General features: G+C 44.0%; 1 protein-coding gene across 2 annotated transcripts in view; it reads right to left on the bottom strand.

The window, feature by feature from the left end:
* The window catches only part of MEI1 (meiotic double-stranded break formation protein 1), a 3,250,839-nt gene that overhangs the window by 897,363 nt on the left and 2,332,192 nt on the right, over nt 1-21,284 (bottom strand). For both annotated transcript variants that reach the window (XM_078683295.1, XM_078683306.1), the window contains exon 21: nt 11,693-11,858. In XM_078683295.1, the coding sequence (XP_078539421.1) occupies nt 11,693-11,858 (166 nt within the window). The remainder of the gene's footprint in view (nt 1-11,692; nt 11,859-21,284) is intronic.

The raw sequence follows: 21,284 nt of genomic DNA, 5'->3' as shown, positions 1-21,284 counted from the left end.
CGAGGCACGTCTTACTCCGCCATGCAGCTAGCCCATGCGAAGACCAGAATTGATCTTTTTAAATACACTCGCAAACTCAAGTTGCACAAGTATTTCCTTTGCAACAAATTCAAGCCTGTTTCCACGGCACCAGTAGGAGCTAGTGTGACACCAGGACTCTGCGTCAACGATTTGCAGCTGATACATAACTTGGAGGCACTGCGAAATGATCAATCTGACCCAGACTGTACGGAGGAACATGTGGTTCTGAACACTCCGGGTTTTACCAACTTTAAACCCCGGTCTACTTTTACGCCCTTAATGCTGCATGATAATATTGACATTTTTCATGAACTGGCTACAAAGGAAATCAAAGCTTTGCATGTCGCGACATTGAAAAATAAACATCAATATCTGATACAAAACAATAAATATGTCAGCTTGGTCAAAAAATTACAAGGGGACAGCAATGTTATAATCCGACAGTCAGACAAAGGTGGCAATTTCGTCTTGTGGCCTCGAACATCATATATGGAAGAAGCATTCCTCCAACTAAACGATCCGCTTTATTACAAACGCTGTGATGCTATCGTGATGAGGAAAGCCCAAGCGGACTTCTATTCTCTATTAATGGGATGGCGATGTTCGGGACTTCTAAGCAAGGACGAATTTAAGTTTTTGAAAAATGAACATCCAGTTACCCCTGTTCTTTACCTAATTCCCAAGGTACACAAAAATCCAGAGAGACCTCCTGGCAGACCAATTATCTCTGCCCGCAATGGTCTTTTGGAAAATACCACTGTGTATATAGATTAATTCCTGCAGGACTTTGTATGTAGTTTGCCATCTTTTATACAGGACTCTGGTGATTTCCTGAGGAAACTTTCTGGTGTTACCTGGGATTCTGACTCTTGGCTTGTAACCTTGGATGTATCATCATTGTACACCAGCATCCACCATCATGATGGTGTTAGGGTGGTCCAATACTATCTGGGCAACAGACCTATACAGATGTCGGAACACAATAAAATGTTACTAGCCATGATTACCTATTGCTTAAATAACAACTACTTTATGTTCAACAACCAACACTTCCAGCAGGTTAGGGGTGTTGCCATGGGGGCCTGTTTTTCTCCCAGTTATGCCTGTCTCCATATGGGCTACTGGGAGAGACAGGTCCTCCGTGGTATTCACCATGATATCTGTGTTGAACATATCGTTCATTGGTATAGTTATATCGACAATATATTTCTGATTTGGCATGGTTCTTACCAACAGGCTGTTGCAGTTATTGAGTTGATCAATTCCAATGCTTTCAATTTGTCATTTACGTCCAGCATCAGTAAGACTAAGGCTTATTGTTTGGATGTTGAGATCGAGGCAGTTAATGTTAAGCTTGAAACACTGCTGTACAGAAAAGCTACAGCGGGCAACACAGTGCTGCACGTCAATAGTCATCATCCGGCGCATCTGATACGCAGCATCCCTTATGGGGAAATGCTGCGTATCAGACATATTTGCAGCACTGAGCAGCATTGCCGTCAAACCCAAGAGGCCAGCAAGATAAGGTTTTTGGCCAGAGCCTACAAAGTAACTGCCATAGACAATGCCATCAGAAAAGCCAACTCAATTTCGAGACAAAAGGCATTGATTCATAAAAAGAGTCAGATAGCAAACTCCGGTGAATTGAAACAGCCCACCAGATTAATCTGGACATAAAACAGACAGCACAGGGCCTTACGCAAAATTGTTAACAAGCATTGGAGCCTTGTGCGTAATGATCCAGTTATCAGTGAGCTTATGGCACCCAAACCGGAAATAGCTTTCAGAAAGGCACGGTCTATGAGTGAGGCTCTTGTAAAATCTAGCCCCGAGGTGGTTGTACCCACCACTTGGTTACAGGCCAGTAAGGGCTTCAGGAAATGTGCGAGCTGTAAAGCGTGCAAGCATGGGGTCAGTAAGACTGAGTTTGTTATACCATTTTCTGACATTCCTCGTACCATCGGCAAACAACTTACTTGCAAGACTGAATACGCGGTCTATGTGCTGGAGTGTCCGTGTGGCCTGCAATATGTTGGGAGCACCAAGTTGCAGGTCCACAAGTGGATACTCCAGCACATAAGGGCCATCAACACCAATGATGCCGCGTATCCAGTTGCACGTCATTTCAAAGATAAGCATGACAACAAAAGCGAGCTATTGCAATACTTTGTTATAGATGCCGTTGCCCCCTTAAGGAGGGGTGGCAACAGGGAGGCTATTCTGCGAGCCTTAGAAACCAGGTATATCATGGAATTAGATAGTAAGACCCCTTCCGGCCTCAACGCGACCGAAGACTTTCATACGTGCCTTTAGTTTACTGCCCTGAGACCCACTGCATTTCGGAGATTTTGATAAAATTTATAATAACAGGCAGTTGCCGCCCCGTTATTTGAGTCTCATTCTTTCCTGGGTTACCACAGGGTGGGTGGTCTCCCGTCCTATCTGTACTATTCTGGTTCCGTTCTTAAAGTCATATGTATATATCTGCATTATACATGTTTTTAACTTCACTATTTCATGCACACATTTTTGCACAATTTTGCACATGAATGGTATGGCATATACACTCCACGATGGGGATTGTTCTGAACAATTGGCCCACTTGGGCAGGCAACTTTTTGCACATGGTGTTATTTTGCACACAACATCAGAAGTGAAATGAAGTAGATCTGATGAAATGAGAATTGAGAACATGAATTTAAAGGTTGTTGGACATTTTAGTAAGAGGATGGACTTCATACTACAAATCGCTATTTTCGCAATGGGTAGAGCGTCATTCATTTATGTAGTCCTGTATTTGACTGATATTTTGACTAAATGAATGAATAGCATTTTATGATCATGACATTTCATCTGCATATTTGCACAACCTTATTTGCACTAGTATATTGTGGCTGCTATATTTATATATATAAAAAATTGCTGGCATTTGCACAATTATATTTGCATCAATATATTAATTGCTGCTATATACTAAATTGCTGCTATATTGTTGTAAAGAACTTTATTTTCGTTTATATTGATTTTAGATAGGGCATTTTAGCTATCTTTGATCAAATGTGTCGCATTTTCATTGTGTAAGATTTATGGCATGTCCCAGTCTTTTAAACCTGTCTTCACAACGACCAGTCTATCATCACTGCCCATTGTTTTGTGATGCTTGATATCCAATCATGTGCGTTATTTCCTTGCACTTGCACTTTAAAAGCTGTTTCCTTCCTCCATGGCGTCATGTGATCAAGGCCTCTGGGTAGGCCGAAACGTCATGCTGGCAGGGTGCGCTTTGTGTTAATAAACACCGAAATTGCTCACCTGCATTCCTGGGTCGACTCTCGTTTCTTGTCTTTCGAATCGCTCCCTGAACTGGGGGCTCAGTGATTTGGACTGAGTTTGCTGCATATATATATATATAATATTGCTTTGTGAGGTGCTTTCACATCGGCAGTATTTCTTTTAGTTTCATTGTATTGAGATGTCACGTGGTATCATTCACCAATGTGGTTGTCACTTTAAATTTGATTCACGGTTCTGTGCAAACTGTCGAGTGAACAAGCGGCTGAGGCTGCGAAACGCGTCTTGACTTTGCCAGTAAAATAAAATAACTTTGAGCACTGAAACTGGGTCCGTGTCCAACTCTGCGCCAGGTGGCGGTGGGAAAAGAAGCGAGCGCTGGCTGCATTTGGCAACTTTATATATATATATATATATATATACATACACATATATATATATATATATCCCGCTCCACAGCCGAAAAAACAACCAAACCAGCACACACAGTAGGTTAAATCTCTTCAGATTTATTGCGCAAAACGGACAAACGCGTTTCAGCTTCTGCCTTCGTCAGTGTCTATATATATGTATGACTATCTAAAAGTTCCAACCATATACTTTATCCCCAAGGTTCACAAATGCACATCAAAACCACCAGGAAGGCCCATCATATCGGCCTGTGGACGCCTTTTGGAGAACACATCACAATATGTGAACTTCTTCCTGCAAAATCATGTTAAAAAACTTCCATCCTTTATCCAAGACACAGGAGACTTTCTGAAGAAACTGTGGGATGTCAAATGGGAAGAAGAAGATTGCATTCTGATTTTCCTGGATGTGAATATGCTGTACACGAGTATTAATCACTGTGACGGCATCAAAGCAGTGGACTATTACCTTAATACCAGTATCATGCACAAGCATAACAAAATGTTAATAACCATGATTTTAACCTGTCTCGAAAACAACTTCTTTTTATTTAACAACCCGATTTTTAATCAGATTAGAGGTGTGGCTATGGGGGCCTGTTCTCTCCCAGTTATGCCTGCTTATATATGGGGCACTAGGAGGAACAGGTCCTAAAGACCTCCTATGAAGACGTTTTATTGAATCAGGTTTTATGCTGGTACAGATATATTGATTACATCTTTTTAGTCTGGAGAGGTACAGATGAGAGCGCTCAGAGATTTGTGGAAGATATTAACTGTAACAATCTTAATTTAAGCTTCTCAGCAAAAATGAGCATGAAAAATATGTGTTTTCTAGATGTGAAAGTCTTTATTGTTAATAACAAGATTGAAACAAGACTGAATAGGAAGTCCACTGTGGGGAACACAATCTTGAATGCTACCAGACACCATCCTGCTCACTTGATTAATAGCATCCCGTATGGGGAGATGCTACGTATTCTTAGAGCGAGTAGTATGGACAGTGAATGCAAACAGGCACAACTACAGAGTAAGGATAGGTTCCTGAACAGGGGTTATCATGAAAAGATGCTTAACAGGGCAATGAACAGAACTGCCATGTTAGATCAGTCTCAAGCACTCATTAACATTAACAACAAAGATTTAAATGATAAATGCACTGAGCCCCCCACCAGTTTGATCATTGCACACAATTTGCAACAAAAAGCTCTACGCAAAAATCATAAACAAGAACTGGGCATTGATACGTAGTGATTCGGTCCTAAGTAATGAGATCACGAGATCTCCATGTATCACTTTTAGGAAGGCTCACTCTATGAGCAATTCCTTAGTAAAAAGCAGCCCGGAGGTGATAGTATCCCCCAGATTAGTACAGTCTATTCTCAACAGAGCAGGGACACAGTTCATTTCCACACATAATATTAGTATATTGCCCTTGGGGTTCTTTTACCAACCATATAGTTTCCCTGGAAAGTTTCCAGAGGAATAGCCCCGTGGTGGAACGATACCCAAGTAAAGACTGGTGCAGCTACTCCATCCCAGTTTTTAAACGCTATGGTGTTTTGGGTACGTTAGACGAACAAGATTGACTTGATCAATTACTAAGTCTCACTAGGGGAAAAATTTGCTCTCATGTTAATATGCATAACGACATAAACCCCATAATTGAGGTATATCACCCCCCTCCTATCACGGAGGCACAGGATATGGTCCCTAAAAATTTAGCTAATAAGACCATTAGTGAATCTAGAACGATTAATATACCAGATCCACCTCCATTAAATGGAGATAATGGGGATAGTGGAGTTGTGAGCCAATCAAACATCCTTGCCCATCAGATCCCGATATAGAAAGCATGTTGGTAAATAGTGTCATGAAACATTGCTGATTTGTCATCTAAATATTCAAAGCCACTGTTAGGGGAATTTATTAGTACCTATTCTATTATATGCCTGCAAGAAACCTGGGCAATGGAACCAATCCATATTAATGGTTTTAAGACATTGCATACCCCAGCCGTAGCAGGGCTCATGGGCAGAGCGAAAGGGGGTCTAGGAACATATATCTCAAATAGGCTGGAACTAAAAAAGATAGTATTTCAGGCTGAGGAACACTACTATCAAGTCATTTTACTTCATGTTGATAACACTCATTGTATACTGCTTGTGAACCTCTATAATAACATTCTGCTTCCTCTGGTGAAAGATGTTTTAACACAACTATGTAATAATTTGCAATCCAAACATAGAAAAAATTATAGAGACATGATGATGATTTTGGTTTGGGATTTTAACTGTGTGTTGTGCTCAAATGAAGGAGACAACATTTCCGGTGTTGCATTAGAGGAGGGTATGTGCAACACGCATTTTTGTCACTCCCCGCTGGGCAATCTGTATAATATTTTGATTTTTAGCATGAATGTGGGCTTTACAAATGTTTTAACTAACAAACCTAATCCTATGCCTACCACCTTCAATGGGAAGGGATCACACTCTACTATAGATTACATCTTAATATCAAATAGCCATGCCCACAGAGTGAATATGTTTTATGTGGATGACAACTCTTTGAGTGACCATTTCCGGTTGTGCCTCTCAATCCTATGACCATCGAACAAATCTAGCAAGTATGTTCAATCAGATCAGATCCTCTCGGAAATCTCGCTTCATAAGACTAAGGGTTATAGTCTACGATGGTCAAAAGTGGACCCTGTAGCCGTCACCAGCAAAGTGATAGGCAAGTTCAGACCAGCTATTAACACCTGCCTGTATGAGTCCGCCTCCCCAGCTGGTATTATTTTCTCCTTTGTGTTAATTTCTAAGGCTGTTAGAGACTTGCTATCTGTCTCGCTGAAGAAGAAAAAGAATTGTCGGGGATGGTTTGATAAAAAGTGCTCAAAGGCTTACTACAAATTGAAAAGGGAACTACATAAGATTCCTAAAAATGGTGACAATATTAACCCTGGGCGAAGTACTACGCTACGCTCGCGTAGTTTGCGAAGTTTGCGCAACTTCGCACTACGCGAGCTGCACGTAGCACAGTGTCAACACGCGTAGCGCAGCGTAGCGTAGTGCGGGGGTCATTTTTTGCTTGTTCGCGGTCCTCAACGTCATGTTCGCGACCGCGAGCAAGCAAAATGACATCCCGGCGAGACTCTCAACGCAGGGAGGTCAGGTTTCTCATTGCGAGTGGTTGTGCATGCTCGCGACCGCTTGCGATGAGAAACAACCAGTTCGCGTTGAGAAAGCTGCCGCTCGAGTAAAAATCTACTTGAGCGGCAGAAAACTACAGCTCGCACTGTGCAAGATGCTGTTTTCAATGATTGCACAGTGCCGGATGCTTGTTCGCACTGTGCAATCATTGAAAATGCATCTTGCACAGTGCGAACATGCTACTACGCAGCTCGCGTAGTGCTACGTGAAGTTCGCGTAGTGCGAAGAGCGCTTCGCGTAGCGCTACTTCGCGAACTAGGCCCAGGGTTAGACAATATAAGGATTGTTAGAAGGGAATAGCGAACCGCCCTTAGAGAATGTAAAGCTACAGTTAGAAATTAGACCTGGGAATTGCTCCACGAAGCATCTCTGAGGGGTGATACCTCGGCGTTCTGGAAGGTGGTAAAAGCACCCTTCCTGAGTGCGGGGGAGGGTCCATCGGTAGAGATTGCCATTTCTGAAAATGAATGGATTGAGCACTTCTCGAGGGTGTATAATACAAATGAAACCCCTGCCAGAAACCCTGCGGGTGCCCAGAGGGATACTATTAGTAACCCCGAGGCCATGCTGACCTTAGGTTCACACTGGAGTAGGTGAATCGCGCACTTTCTGCAAGATCGAGGGGGAAGGCACCAGGTCCTGATAGTGTCCCCATAGACCTTTTTAAATCTAACGTTGATCTCTGGGGACCAATCATTACACAGGTCTTAACAGCTAGCTGTGTTGCCCCTTTCCCGGAAACATGGGTGGGATCAATTATTATTCAAATTTTAAAAAAGGGGGATCGTCAGGACCCAAAGTGTTACAGGCCCATTTCTCTACTAGGTGCCCTGACAAAAGTGGCTGGTCGTATATTGTTAGAACGATTGAATGACTGGGCTGAGGACAATAACATTCTGTCTGACATACAATATGGTTTTAGGGCAGGACTAGGTACAGTGGAGCAGAGCCTAAACCTATCTATCATGATTTTGGAATACATGCAAGTAAAAAAAGGCAGACTTTTTCTAGCCTTTGTCGATTTAACAGCTGCTTTCGACTCTGTAAGGCATGAGGAATTGTGGGAGATACTCAAACATCTAGGGGTAAATACACAAATCATTCTCTTCCTCAGACGCCTATATAGCGGAGCTAGGGCGCGGGTACGTTTTGGGATTGGAGGAGATCGAACGGATCCATTTCCCATTAGAAAGGGGGTCAGGCAAGGTTATGTCCTGGCCCCTTTTCTTTTTAATCTTTATACTAATGGCCTCTGTGCTGCCTTAATCAAGGATAATTATGATTTCCCACAAATAGCCTCACGTCCCTTACCTGCACTTCTCTATGTAGATGATGCAGTTTTAATGTCACGCACCCAAATAGGTTTGCAGAGGATTTTAAATAGTTTCACTAAGTTTATGGGCCAGTTGAATCTTAAGGTCAATACCGCAAAAACATACATTGTGAGATGTGGATCTGGGAGCCAAAAATGCAGGGACAAGTTCCTGGAGGGTTAGAAAATAGAACATACCCCTAGCTTTGCATACCTGGGAATACTGTTTGACCGCTGTGATCGCTGGTCTCGCGCAATTGTGGCAAAAAAACTTACATTGGCAAGATCAACAATGGCACTTGCCACTTTTGCAAAGAAATTGGGAAGGAGGCCACCACGGGAGTTACTGCAGATCTACAAAGCGAAGTGTCTTTCTGCAGTCATGTATGGAACGGCGGTATGGGCTTTTGTATATACACAGTCACTCCAGACAGTGGAAAATATTTTCATGAGATATATTTCAGCCGTCCCTTATCAGCACATCTGCATATGTCTGCCACGCAGAGCTGGGCCTCCCATTCATTTCAGATCTGATAAAAATGGAGCCTATCTTGATGTGGCACAGAATATGGTCTAAACCAGAGACTAAGCTAAACCAGGATATTCTAACTGACAGCATGAAACTTGAAGGAGCGCGGCTGATCTCGTGGCTGAGATATATAAAAAATGTTATGTCTGATCTTGGCCACCCAGAGTACTATAAGTCTCCGGGTACGATGCAATCGATCTGAAGAAAGGAACTAAAACAACAGGGACTGATCTTTTTAGACACTATAAGATTGGTTACAGAGAGTACAATACCCTATGTTCAGTATAACCATTTGATTTTAACTTCTTTTAATATTCAGTCGTATTTACTGTTTGTACCTGGTGGCTATGACATACTACTACTAACTAGTTTTAGATGTTACATCTATCAAACGTTCGTGAGTTTTCCTTGTATGAATGATTGGACACAAACCTTAGGCCCTTGTCCGTGTGATAACTGTTCAGAGCAATCGACCATACACGTCTTTTTATTCTGCAGATGTTATAGTAGCTTGAGGAAAGTTTGGCTTGTCCTGATTATGAGGGAGTTGGGTCTGAGACAATGCCATCCAGCCTTTCTCGCCCTGCAGTTACTGGACGATATTCACAGGGCCTGGAGGACATGTATGTTTTTAAAGAAAGTACTCAGTCACAGGAAAACAATTGTACTCTAATCATGGACTGTAATATGCTCTTTCTGTACAACTCTTAATTGTGTATTCATTTTTACAATTATTTATGTTCTTTCTTATTGATAATATGTACTTTTATGATTGTCTTACAAAGTAATCGAATAAAGTCAATTCTGATTCTGATAGTATCCCAAACATGGTTGAGTTCTAGAATTTGTTTTACACGCTGTACCAATTGCAAAGCATGTAAACATGGGATAAATAGAACAAGCTATACAACACCATTTAAGCCAAATCCTTTTCAAATCACAAAAAGTCTCAATTGTAAAACAGAGTATGCTGTTTTCGTATTTGAATGCCCATGCAACCTACAATATGTACGAGGCACCAAATTGCCAGTACACAAACGGGTGCTCTAGCATTTGAGGGCTATCAACAACATGGATGCCACATACCCAGTTGACCAACACTTTAAGGAGTATCATAACAATAAATCAGACAATTTGAAATACTTTGTCATAGATACAATCCTTTCTCGGAAACAAGGGGGCAATCGGGAGGCCTTACTCAGGAGACTTGAAACTAGATTCATTCTTTGCCCGGTGCCCACAACGGCCAGTCCAACTCTGGTTATATGGATTCCGCTGACGTCACATCTGGAGGACAAAGTCGCTGCGGAGTCGCTTGGCGCTCTCTGCCGGAGCTCAGGCGTACTGTGGGGGAAAAAGGTTCTGGATCTAGTCTGGCGCCTGGGAAAGATTCTAAGCAAGTAATTTGTGGCTAGATGGCTCTATCAGTTTGATGTACACCACAGATCTAATATCATTAGGTAGGCACTGCAATCCAGCGAGGAGGAAATAAAAACCCTGTACCTTTAAAATATGGAGATATGACGGTATGACCCACCCGTAAGTTGGAGGCACAATTTACCCAGTGTTGATCCTGAATAACTGAATCATGGTTCTGCACATGAGCTGAGAGGCTCCCCTTTTGCTGGAGCCACGGTTTCCTCAAGCATTACTGCAGTCCCCCTCATTCGCCATCTGGCCGTATGATGTCATCAGGCCTAAATGATTTAGGACTTGCAGAGTTGGGACCGGTGTCTGAGGTATACACATCAGAATCATGACCATGAAATTCTGCAATCCATGAGGAAGAAAATCCCTCATAGAGGATAGCCTTAGCAACTTTGAGTTCAGAAGTGGCACCAAAAGCATATCAGAGGGCAAACTATGGCATAAAGTCATACACTCAATGTTTGCAGTCCAATGCCGTGGAATGTATAGGCTTCCATGTAACGGTGTCTATGCCAAAGCCGGAGGAGGTGTGGAGTCTGACGGCCTCCCCAAAGCATAGGGGCAAGCCCATTTTTTGAAAAATGACCCATAGGATAACAGGATCATCGTGTAGTTGTCCAGCCTAGGCACCTCGACCTGAACAGTGGTGGCATATGGAGTTGGAATTTCAGCTTTATTTTTTCCAAGAGTGGAACTGTCTCCTAAAATGAGGCAGAAACCAGACTCGGGTAACAGCTTCAAATTTCCAATGGACCATGGTGTGGTCTGTTTCCTTAAGAATAAGATACATTTTCCTCCCTATAGTGTTCCTGTCTTTTTTTGTGACAAGATGGATTGTGAGATCGTTTCCTGTAAGAACATTCACTTAAAGGGAAAGCAGAATACTTAAGAGTGGGCCTAAGAGTCTTGGACAAAATTCACTTGGCTTCCAGCTTCCTGATGGCCTTCAGGAGAATCAACAAACGGGGGTCGAAGGCCATGGAGTCATGGTAGTAGGCGAGACACCACTTACAGATGTCATGTTGGTTCAACAATGACATTTTCTAGCAGCATCTTTGGTAGGGTTTAAATCATGAAACTTTTAGAGAAGGCATTTGACTTCGTTTCTATTGAAAAGCTGAGAAATTTTGATGAAGCACTAAGAATAGCCTCTGCCCCATATTATTGTGGAGAAAAAGGACGTACAGTGTGTGCACCAGTCAGCACCTGGGCAGGCTGAGCCGCACATTGACACTTGTTGGTGCTAGCGAATTATTGCAGGGAAAGGGGTTTCTAGGTCCAATTTGGCACCTGGAGTATGTTCATAAGCTAGGAATCTAGAAATTAAAAAAAATACATCTATTTCCAAAGCTTTGTTGTGTGCAATTTATATATACTTGAACTACCCTTTACACTTTCATACTGAAAACATTTCTTATAATAATGTAGAAATTCTCTCTATCAGGCAAGAATTGATCTCTACCAAGAATTTTCCTGACTGTAACCTCACCTTGCAACTCAGCAGAGCTGTTCTCTATCAGAAGACGCTGTAAAATCTGCAGGAACTTTGAACGCAGGAAGTCTGTGATCAGAAAATCTTTGCTTCTTATCAGGAACCTCTTTAAGACGAATAGCACCTTCTTAGCTATGTCCTCCGCTGTAGAGAAAACAAGATCCTACAAAAGAACAGAATTTTAAGACCATGTGGAGCTTGTTTTATTGACCTGCCGACACACACAATGTTTCTAAGTAATTTGCACACTCTATTTACCATATCCTTACAAAGGTTTGCTTCCACCAACCCATTTATTACTCCCAATACGGATGATTCACAGTTATACCAAGTACAAAGTTGTACCTAAACCTCATGATCACTCTAAGGCATATGAACACAAATGTCTTTTTGATGCTTGCCCTCTGTGGTGTCTAACATTCCTCTGTCTTTAATCGCTTTAGCGCAGTGGATGACTTGTTGGCATCCATCGCATTACCTTAAAAATGTAGTGTAAGTCAACGGGTCGTACACAATACTGGAAGAGAAAATGGTTCTGATGAAAACACCAGAACAATTTCTTCAAAAAAACAAACACTAGAAGTGAGGGCAAAGCTTCCATCAGTTACTGAATTTGATTATTTTTGTTTTGTTCTGATGTGCAGCTCACTGTGAGCGCTAATGTTGCGGTCTGATTTAACTTTTGATCAGTGCTGTAAAAGCATAACTGTGTATTGTGAACACTGATAAACATAGAAGAGGCAGCGCTGAAAATGGGAATGTGTCCCCTTTCTAGCGCTGTCTCTCCCTAGCTTCATAAAGGTCTGTTTTTCATAGGTTTCCCTGGCTGCCGGTTGAGCCGGGGCCCAAATTCCACCCACGTCGACATAAAAGGTTGTTTTTCATGCCAAAATGTTTATGTCTCCATTATGCATTTTGGGGCCTTTTCTGTCGTTGGTGCTAGGCCCACACACACAAGTGTGTACCATTTTTATTGGGAGAAATGGGAAAAACAGAACCGTAGTAAGTAAGTAAGTAAGTAAGTTTATTTTATTTGCATATTTAATTACAACCATTGAAACACAAATTTCATAAAAACTCTTAAAACATCTATTATAAAACACTTAAAATTTTTACATAAAAGGAGAAACTCAGCAATACAGAATAAAACACATAGTTGAGAGTGCCGGTCTCTCTGTAATAAGCTCTCATCCTGTTCAACCATATGCCGTGTCTGCCCCGTATGCTCGACCTTGATCTCTCTGTTGCTGAATATCGCACTGGTATTAGGCAGTCATGTTCCATAAGGTGCCATTTGGTCCTATTGCCCGTCTGCTACTCGGCCTGCGTCTTTAGTGATTTCCACCAGTTTTGGTATTTTCTGTTCAGCGTGTTTGATGGTTTCAGGCAGGCAAGCACAGCTTTGCTTGAATTGATCTTTGAGAAGCAGTTGGCGTGCCTGTTGCAGTTCTTCGCATAGACAAATTACATGAAGGATGTCGCCCTTGTTGGCAATGCATAGCCTGCAGGTCTTGTTGCCGTCTTTCCTCAGCCATGGTGGTAAGTGCCCTGTGCATGGCAAACTCCCTAGTCTATACTTTAAAAAGTTAATTTTTATGGCTTTGGGGTACCCTTCATTAAAGTATATTTGTGGTGTTAATGATGTGTAGGAATTTAGAGTCATCCATGCATGTGATCTTTTTGCAAATAAAGCCTTGTCCTCCACTAAGGAGAGTAATTTGACATTTTTCCAGACTATTTTTTTGAAGTTGCCATGCCCATGTTGTTTGTCCCAGAGCTCTTAGAGTTTGGTGACTTCCAAGGCTGACTGGAGGTATTTTCTTGCCTCTGAAGTGCCCCTGCTTTGTATGTCGCTCCATAGCAGAGAATTTAGTGTGTTTGTAGTCGCGCTTCTAAGTTTGTGGCAACAAATGATGTACGCTCCATGCCTGGCTAGATATTGTTTTTGGAGGCCAAACTCCAATCTTATTTGTTCTGGAGATGTGTAAGTCGGGAGTGAGAACGTTGTTCTATAGGCCTTGACCTGTATGCTGTCCAGGTCCTTGGCGCCCCTTCCCCGCAATGCCTCGCTGCCATATGTGATCGAGGGAAGCAGTTTTGCCTGGATAACCTTCAGAAACGGGATCATTGTCGGACCCATCAGTCGGGTTGCCAGATTTTTCATTGTCAAGGCAATCAATAGGCCTCTGCTTCTAATTTCCTGCCTCTGTTGTGCAAAAGAGCTTTCCTTATCAAATGTGACTCCCGGGTATTTATACTCGCAAGCTGGGTACATTTTTATGCCGCCAAGAAACCATCTCTTCTGTTGTTTTTTTTTTTTTTTCTTTTTTTTAAAACCTTTATTACGCAGTAGTAGCAAACAAATACGGGCCTACAACCTTCCGGCCGGCCTCGACATCTATTGAATCAAATTAGCAAGCTATATGGCGACTCGGTAGTATATCGGAACAAAGTACAATCAACCTGAATTACACTGGAGATATGCGTACTACCGAGAAGTAGGAGAAGTGAAGGTTCATTTTTAAATTTTGTAGAGTACACCAAAAATAGTAGGAGCTGAGAAGGATCGAAGTCCAGACAATGTCTAAAACATAAGCGGGCGACTTCCAACAAAAGAAATCCAGCAAGCAGTAGATCTAAGTCAAAATGGCGGCATATAGAGAAAACAAAAGGATGAACAATCCCACATCATGTTACGTGCCGGTCACTACCCACCCCACATCGATCCATCCCACTACCCAGGGAAAAAAGGGAGAAATAAAGAACATAAAAAGAAAGAGAGAAAAAAAAAAAAAAAAATAGGGTCCATAGAAACTGAAACGGACAAAAGAAGACCCCTCCCCCCCACCCTACACACATACAGAGGCTACGGCCACCCCCCCCCCCCAGCAGTGTGTCTGTCGCCCAAAAAGAGTACCCGAAATACAGAAGTAGAAGAAAGAAAGAAGGAAAAGGAGAATCAGTGAAGATCGGAGGAGGGCCAAACATTTGTGAACAAAACAACCAACATGTGTAGTCTCGGCCGCCCCTCCCCGGACCCCCGAACCGATGCAGAACCGTTTAACTCCCCAGTCCGTCCATCACAATCCAAACAATACAAGCAACAGGAAGCAAAAAAGGAAAAACATCATCAACCTTGTCCCCTCCGATCGAGCGCAACGACGAGGTCCAGTCGTAGAGCAGCCATCTTGGATGGAAAAAGCAGACGGAATGACAACCACAATACAGGGCACTGTCCACCAAGGTCTGTCCACCTCAATGTCATGTGGTCTACGGCTGTACAAAATAGGGGGTCACACAGCAGCAATCCTCAAAAGTCGACCGGCCAAAGCAATAGTAGCAAATCCAGGATAGGACAGAAAGACATGCCAGGAGAACACAAAGGAGTCGCCCGACATGGCGTCCAAAGGCGATTCCTCAGCCACTGCACAGATCCAGAAGCCCCACACTGCACCACAACCAGGACAGGCAATACCGCAGCGGTATCAAGATCTTGGACCTCCGACGCCTCCATGTAGATCTGGGTAGGCAGTTCACGGCAGCCGAGCACAGGGTGTGGCGAAGTGCCCAGCACACGAAAACCAGCACGGCCAGTCGAGGGCACTGCGGGCAGAATAGCATCTAGTCGGGCCCCCAGGTCCCGGGCATTATCAGATAGGGCAGCTCGCAAAGTATCCAGAGCGCTCAGAATATCATCAATCGCCAAAGACGCCTCAGGAGAAGCGGGTGCTGCAGCTCCCTGCACATGGGGCTCACAAACATATGCCAGTCCCCGAGACTGTTCGCCGACATCCATTATAAGCAGCCGGTCATCACACTGCAGAGCACAGCCACGTCGGGGGCACAGGGGCCGCACACTCCGTTTCGACACCGCACTCGATTGCAATGCAGCGTCGGTCGTCATAAACACCCTCAGTAGCAGCCTGGGGTCGTCAGTTTCGAGTGCCGAGCGCTCGGTTCAAAGTGGCACCCACCACAGCGCTGGAAGACGAAGAGGCTCTCAAAGCCGTCTACAGGCTGGAGAAAGGATACAATGTATCACTGGCCGCGACATCATCGTGCGAGCGTGGAGGAGAACAGGCTAGAATGGCTCGGTGTGGCGAGTAAAGCAGTGCGGCAGCCGCTCTCCGCCGGCCGACCCCGCACCGTCGTCAATGGCCGCTGTTGTTGTAGTCAGGGCCGGCAGTCTCCGAGGAACAAAGACTCGGCCACCGCCCTCCCGCTCCAGAAAGGAAGCAAGGACGCCCTGTCGCTTCTGCCGCAGGGAGCACGCCGGGGAGCGCACCGTTGGAGTCAGGATCACCTCCCGGTTCCGACACACCAACGCGGTCACAGGATAACTTGCAGGATCTATAGCTATTTGGGAGGAAAACGAGAGGGTCGGCGGAGCCGAGGAATTAGGCGGCCATCATGGTTGCAGGCTAGGCTCCTCCCTCCTCTTCTGTTGTTTTTTGTTGGTGTACAATGACATTGTGATTGTCTTGATGAGATTTATTTTTAAGTAATTTTCCTTGGCGTATTTCTGCATTCCAATAAGGAGTCGTTGGAGGCCGATGTAAGTGTGACTGAGTAACACTATATCATCTGCATACAAAAGATTGCTCAAGATTTTTCCTCCTATCCTGGGGGAATGAGAATTACAGTCGTTGAGCGCTTTGGAAAGGTCCGCCATGTAAAGATTGAACAAGGTTGGCGCAAGCACGCACCCTTGTTTCAAGCCTTTAGTAGTGGTACTTTTGAGGACAAGTGGGTGCCGCTCCCTAATTTCACCTGAACCCAGGTATCCGTGTGGAGGAGCATCAACATATTTTGGGTCCGCTGTGGTAAACCCCATTGCGCTAGTTTCCCCCAAAGTCTGCCTCTATCGATGTTATCAAATGCAGCGCTAAAATCGATAAAGCACAGATGTAAGGGAATCTTGTTTGCTTTTGCTGCATCGATGATTAAAGACATGGTAAGAATGTCTGTTGATGTCCCAGTCGTTTTTCTGAATCCAGTTTGGTCCAGCGGTATTTTCATGTTTGACTCAGCCCAAAGTGTAAGCTCCTCTAATATAGTACTGGCAAAATATTTCACCTCGTTGTCAATGAGGGCTACTAAATGATAGTTGGTTGGTTCAGCCTTGTCTCCCTTTTTATGAATTGGGACAATCGTCGAGCCCTTCCAAGATTCTGGAATTTTGTTTAGTAATCTGATTTCCAAGAATAGGGGTTGCATGATTTCGGACCACTCTTTGTTCTTTGCTTTGTAGACGGCGTGTGGTATGCCATTTGGGCCCGGGGGGCCTTCTTTCCTGCCTTTAGCTATCTGTCTTTTGATTAAACCTAACTGCTGGCACCTCGATGTCTCTGAGTGGTGGTGTTTATGCCGGAGAGGGTTTGACCCCGTGTCTCTACCATACACATTTTCCGATTTCCCTCTTTGAAATTGCATGTCCCCATTTGGGCTCCTAGGTTCTCTATATCATCATTGAAATGGCTGGAGAGATATTTTATCCAGATCTCTTTTGTGATGTAGGACCTTATTTCTTTGCGCTGCGGACGCATGAAGCCATTTACTGTTTCCCAGAAGTGGGCGCTGTTGTTGCTGTTGGTGACGTATAGAAGTTTGGCCCATACTTCGTTTTCGCCCTCTCTCTTGGTATTCCATTTAAATTGCTTTAGCGCTGCTCTTTCATGTTTCAGCACTGCTCGTAGGCTGATATTTTTTGTAGCTTTTCTCAGTTTGTGTAGGATCGAGTTAGCTGAGCTTTTATGGTTCCTTAATTGTACACTCAGTTCTTTGTTTAGATTATATTTACTGCCCCCTGTACGAAGGTTATCTTTGGAGAGAGAGCTTCCTGCAAGCTTTTTTAGCAGTATTTCAGTTAGGTGAGCCCAATAAGTAATGTGCCCCGCCGCAGTCGATACTTGGATGTCGAAGAGTTGGAGTGCAGTTTCGGCTTGAAGATTCGTGTTAGCAGACGTGCATTTGATCCTCTTTTGGTTCGAAGAGTAAATCGGCCCCATTGTTGTATCTTGCCTGAACCATTTTTATTGGGAGAAATGGAAAAAACAGAACCGTAGAGCATTTGGCATTAATCGTCCAAGGATTGACTCCATTCCAAGTTCCCTGGTGTCTCACATGGGCCCCATCCTCTTATTGTTTACTTCAGTGATGCTCTAGCAGGCTAGGCTGCACACACCCTCCGCTGGGCTACCAAGCCTCCTTTCTGTCCAAGCAAAAAGGAATCTAACATCAGGTAAAGATGACAGGGTCCACAGTCTAAATACCTTCTCGCTTCTCAAACTCAAAGGCTTCCATGGTCTCAAAGGTAACCCTTGCATTCTCATTGCATCTGCTCCCTGTGTCAATTCCTGGTGATTTTGAGGTCTGGCTTGACAGCACACATGTTGGTAACCAATTGCTACCAATTGTGTTAAATATACATAAAGTGGTCTTTGGCGGAGAGGCTTCTGTCTCTCTCACCTCATGTTATTCTCTGTTTAGCGTGTCATTCAACAGCAAATTAAGTGCTTTCATTTCAATGCATCAGGGACTGTTTTACATTTAAAAAGTACACTGAATCATGAAACAGTAAGGGCCAGATGTACAAACACATTTTCCCATAGACACAGAATGGGTAAAACTGTTTGATGCATTTGGCCCTAAGTTCTTTATCTCATAGATGCCTTGTATACAGAAAATTATAATTTCCTTCTGGATGTATTCCCTCTAGGAATTTGGATATTTTGATCACACCGTTCTTTCACCCTTTATTATATCCTGCACAGAGATTTGTTCCTCAGCCTTTCTTTTCAAATTTGTGGTTTAAACAATGCATTGTTTGGACAATGACTCTGAACCTTCCCAATTGTGGTGATTAGCCCTAAAGTACTGGGCACAAAAAGGAGGCTGCAGACTGAAGATCTAGACATAAGACTCCAGATCTAACCATAGTAAATAGACTCAATACTCAACAAGCATTTGCAATGCAATAGGTGTCGCATTATGAAAGTTTGAGCTATTGGTCTTGTAAATGACCATTTTTTTATTTATGTGTTGGTTTTGAAAATAGCTAAATTAATTGCTTTGTCATTTACAATGCCAATAGTTATAACTTTCGCAAATGTGACACCTATAGCATTTGTAATGCAACATGTTGTGTATTTACGTGACTTAGATGTATTGATATTACAAATAACAATGGCTTTAATTTTTTTAAAATAATTAATACTTAAATAAAAGTGATTGTAATTTATAATGGCAATAGCTTAAACTTTTGTAAATAACTTTTGTGAAGATTATGTTCAGTGTATTTTATTGTGATGAAAATCCAAGAACAGAAGTGAAATATTAACATCTTTTTGTGACATTTGTAATAAAGCTTGAAACATTGAGAGAACATATTTGAACCAGTTGTTGTTGAATGGTTGCAGAGATTGATGCTGGGGTCGCGCTGAGTGATGCAGGGGTTGCGCTGAGTGATGCAGGGGTTGCGCTGAGTGATGCAGGGGTTGCGCTGAGTGATGCAGGGATTGCCCGGAGTGATGCAGGGGTTGCCCGGAGTGATGCAGGGGTGGCGCGGAGTGATGCAGGGGTGGCGCGGAGTGATGCAGGGGTGGCGTGGAGTGATGCAGGGGTGGCGTGGAGTGATGCAGGGGTGGCGCGGAGTGATGCTGGGGTGGCGCGGAGTGATGCTGGGGTGGCGCGGAGTGATGCTGGGGTGGCGCGGAGTGATGCAGGGGTTGCGCTGAGTGATGCAGGGGTTGCGCTGAGTGATGCAGGGGTTGCGCTGAGTGATGCAGGGGTTGCGCTGAGTGATGATGGGGTTGCGCTGAGTGATGCAGGGGTTGCTCTGAGTGATGCAGGGGTTGCGCTGAGTGATGCAGGGGTTGCGCTGAGTGATGCAGGGGTTGCGCTGAGTGATGCAGGGGTTGCGCTGAGTGATGCTGGGGTTGCGCTGAGTGATGCTGGGGTTGCGCCGAGTGATGCAGGGGTTGCGCTGAGTGAGGCTGGGGTTGCGCCGAGTGATGCAGAGGTTGCGCTGAGCGATGCAGGGGTCGCGCTCAGTGATGCTGGGGTTGCGCTGAGTGATGCTGGGGTTGCGCTGAGTGATGCAGGGGTTGCGCTGAGTGATGCAGGGGTTGCGCTGAGTGATGCAGGGGTTGTGCTGAGTGATGCAGGGGTTGCGCTGAGTGATGCAGGGGATGTGCTGAGTGATGCTGGGGTTGCGCTGAGTGATGCTGGGGTTGCAAGGGAAAAACGAGTCTAACAGGGGCAGAAGGGCACAAAGAACGAGTCTAACAGGGGCAGAAGGGCACAAAAAACGCTATGAATAAATGTAAGGTGCAAGCACATTACAAAGCGATAGCGTGTTTAAAATAGCCTAAAGCCTTTACAATACAGAGTCGACCTGGTAAGCACCTTTAGAAAAATTGTAATCACTGAACAAAAGTAAATTAGCAAAGGAAGAAGTCTGTACTGCTGAGACGGAAGAATCCTTTGTAGCTGCGTGTAGCTGGAAAGATTATCATACTTCTAAGCAGCATATGTTTTTTATTGGCACATTTGTCTGTAAAGGTTCCCAACAGCAAAGCACATGCGATGGGACGGTGGGGCTGTGTATGTGGGTGTATGCAGGCTCGGCCTCACCAGTAGCGTAACTGACACAAGGACAGTGCTCTGGGTGCTGCATGTTTAACATGCCGTGATTAACACATGGCGTGCAACAAGCGCTACATTTTTCACACAAGGAGACTACCTTGGGTGCTTGATGTGTAACACTACGTAATGGTGAGCAGTCCCAAAAGCATACAAATATTGCTATATTTTTATGGATGCACTGAATGCGGCAGGGTTAGCACACAACGTGCACCAAGTGCTGCATGTTTGAACAAATGAAGAGTGCTCTGGGCGCTACATGTTTAGCACTGGGTAAAAGGTGAGCAGTACTAAAGCACATAAAAATAGCAATATCTAAAAAAAGCAAAACATTACAAACACACAGGCAAACTGAATGTGGCATGGTTAACACATGGTGTGCACCTAGCGCTGCATGTTTGACACAAGGAGTGCTCTAGGCACTGTATATTTCACGCGGCCTGGTTAACACACAGCTTGAGCCAAGCACTGCATGATTGACACAAGGAGAGTGATCTTGTTGGCTTCAACTTGTTACAGCTGACTAAGATTACACAAATGAGATTAGCAGGCGGAAAGGCGACTCTGATAAGAAAAGGTGACACAGCGCCCCAAAACTCCATGTCAGACCGAGCGCTATTTAAGGAAATTAGAAAGATAGTTTTAAGTAAATGTATGATAAAGAGTTTGACGAAGGTTAAAGCAGAAATAAAGTACACACATGCATAGAAGGGGGTGGGGGAGAATGAAAAAGCACGTTTGGCCATGTTGTCAGCTGCCGCAGCGGCCTCGCTGCTTGGAAGCGGTGGTGTGCATGGTGCTCCCTCGCCTTGCATGCCGCCTGCTGTGAAAGCTCCCAGGGCTGTTATGCTCTAAGTTGCTGTCCCCGCTCTGGGCTCTGCTGCCCGTCGTATTTCTGTTGTGATGCTTAAGTTAGCAAGTAAACAGAAAACAGAGCCGCTGCCGC

This window comes from Lissotriton helveticus, chromosome 1_1, assembly GCF_964261635.1.
Source record: "Lissotriton helveticus chromosome 1_1, aLisHel1.1, whole genome shotgun sequence".
NCBI classification, from domain to species: domain Eukaryota; kingdom Metazoa; phylum Chordata; class Amphibia; order Caudata; family Salamandridae; genus Lissotriton; species Lissotriton helveticus.
This window is presented reverse-complemented; position numbering and strand designations above follow the sequence as displayed.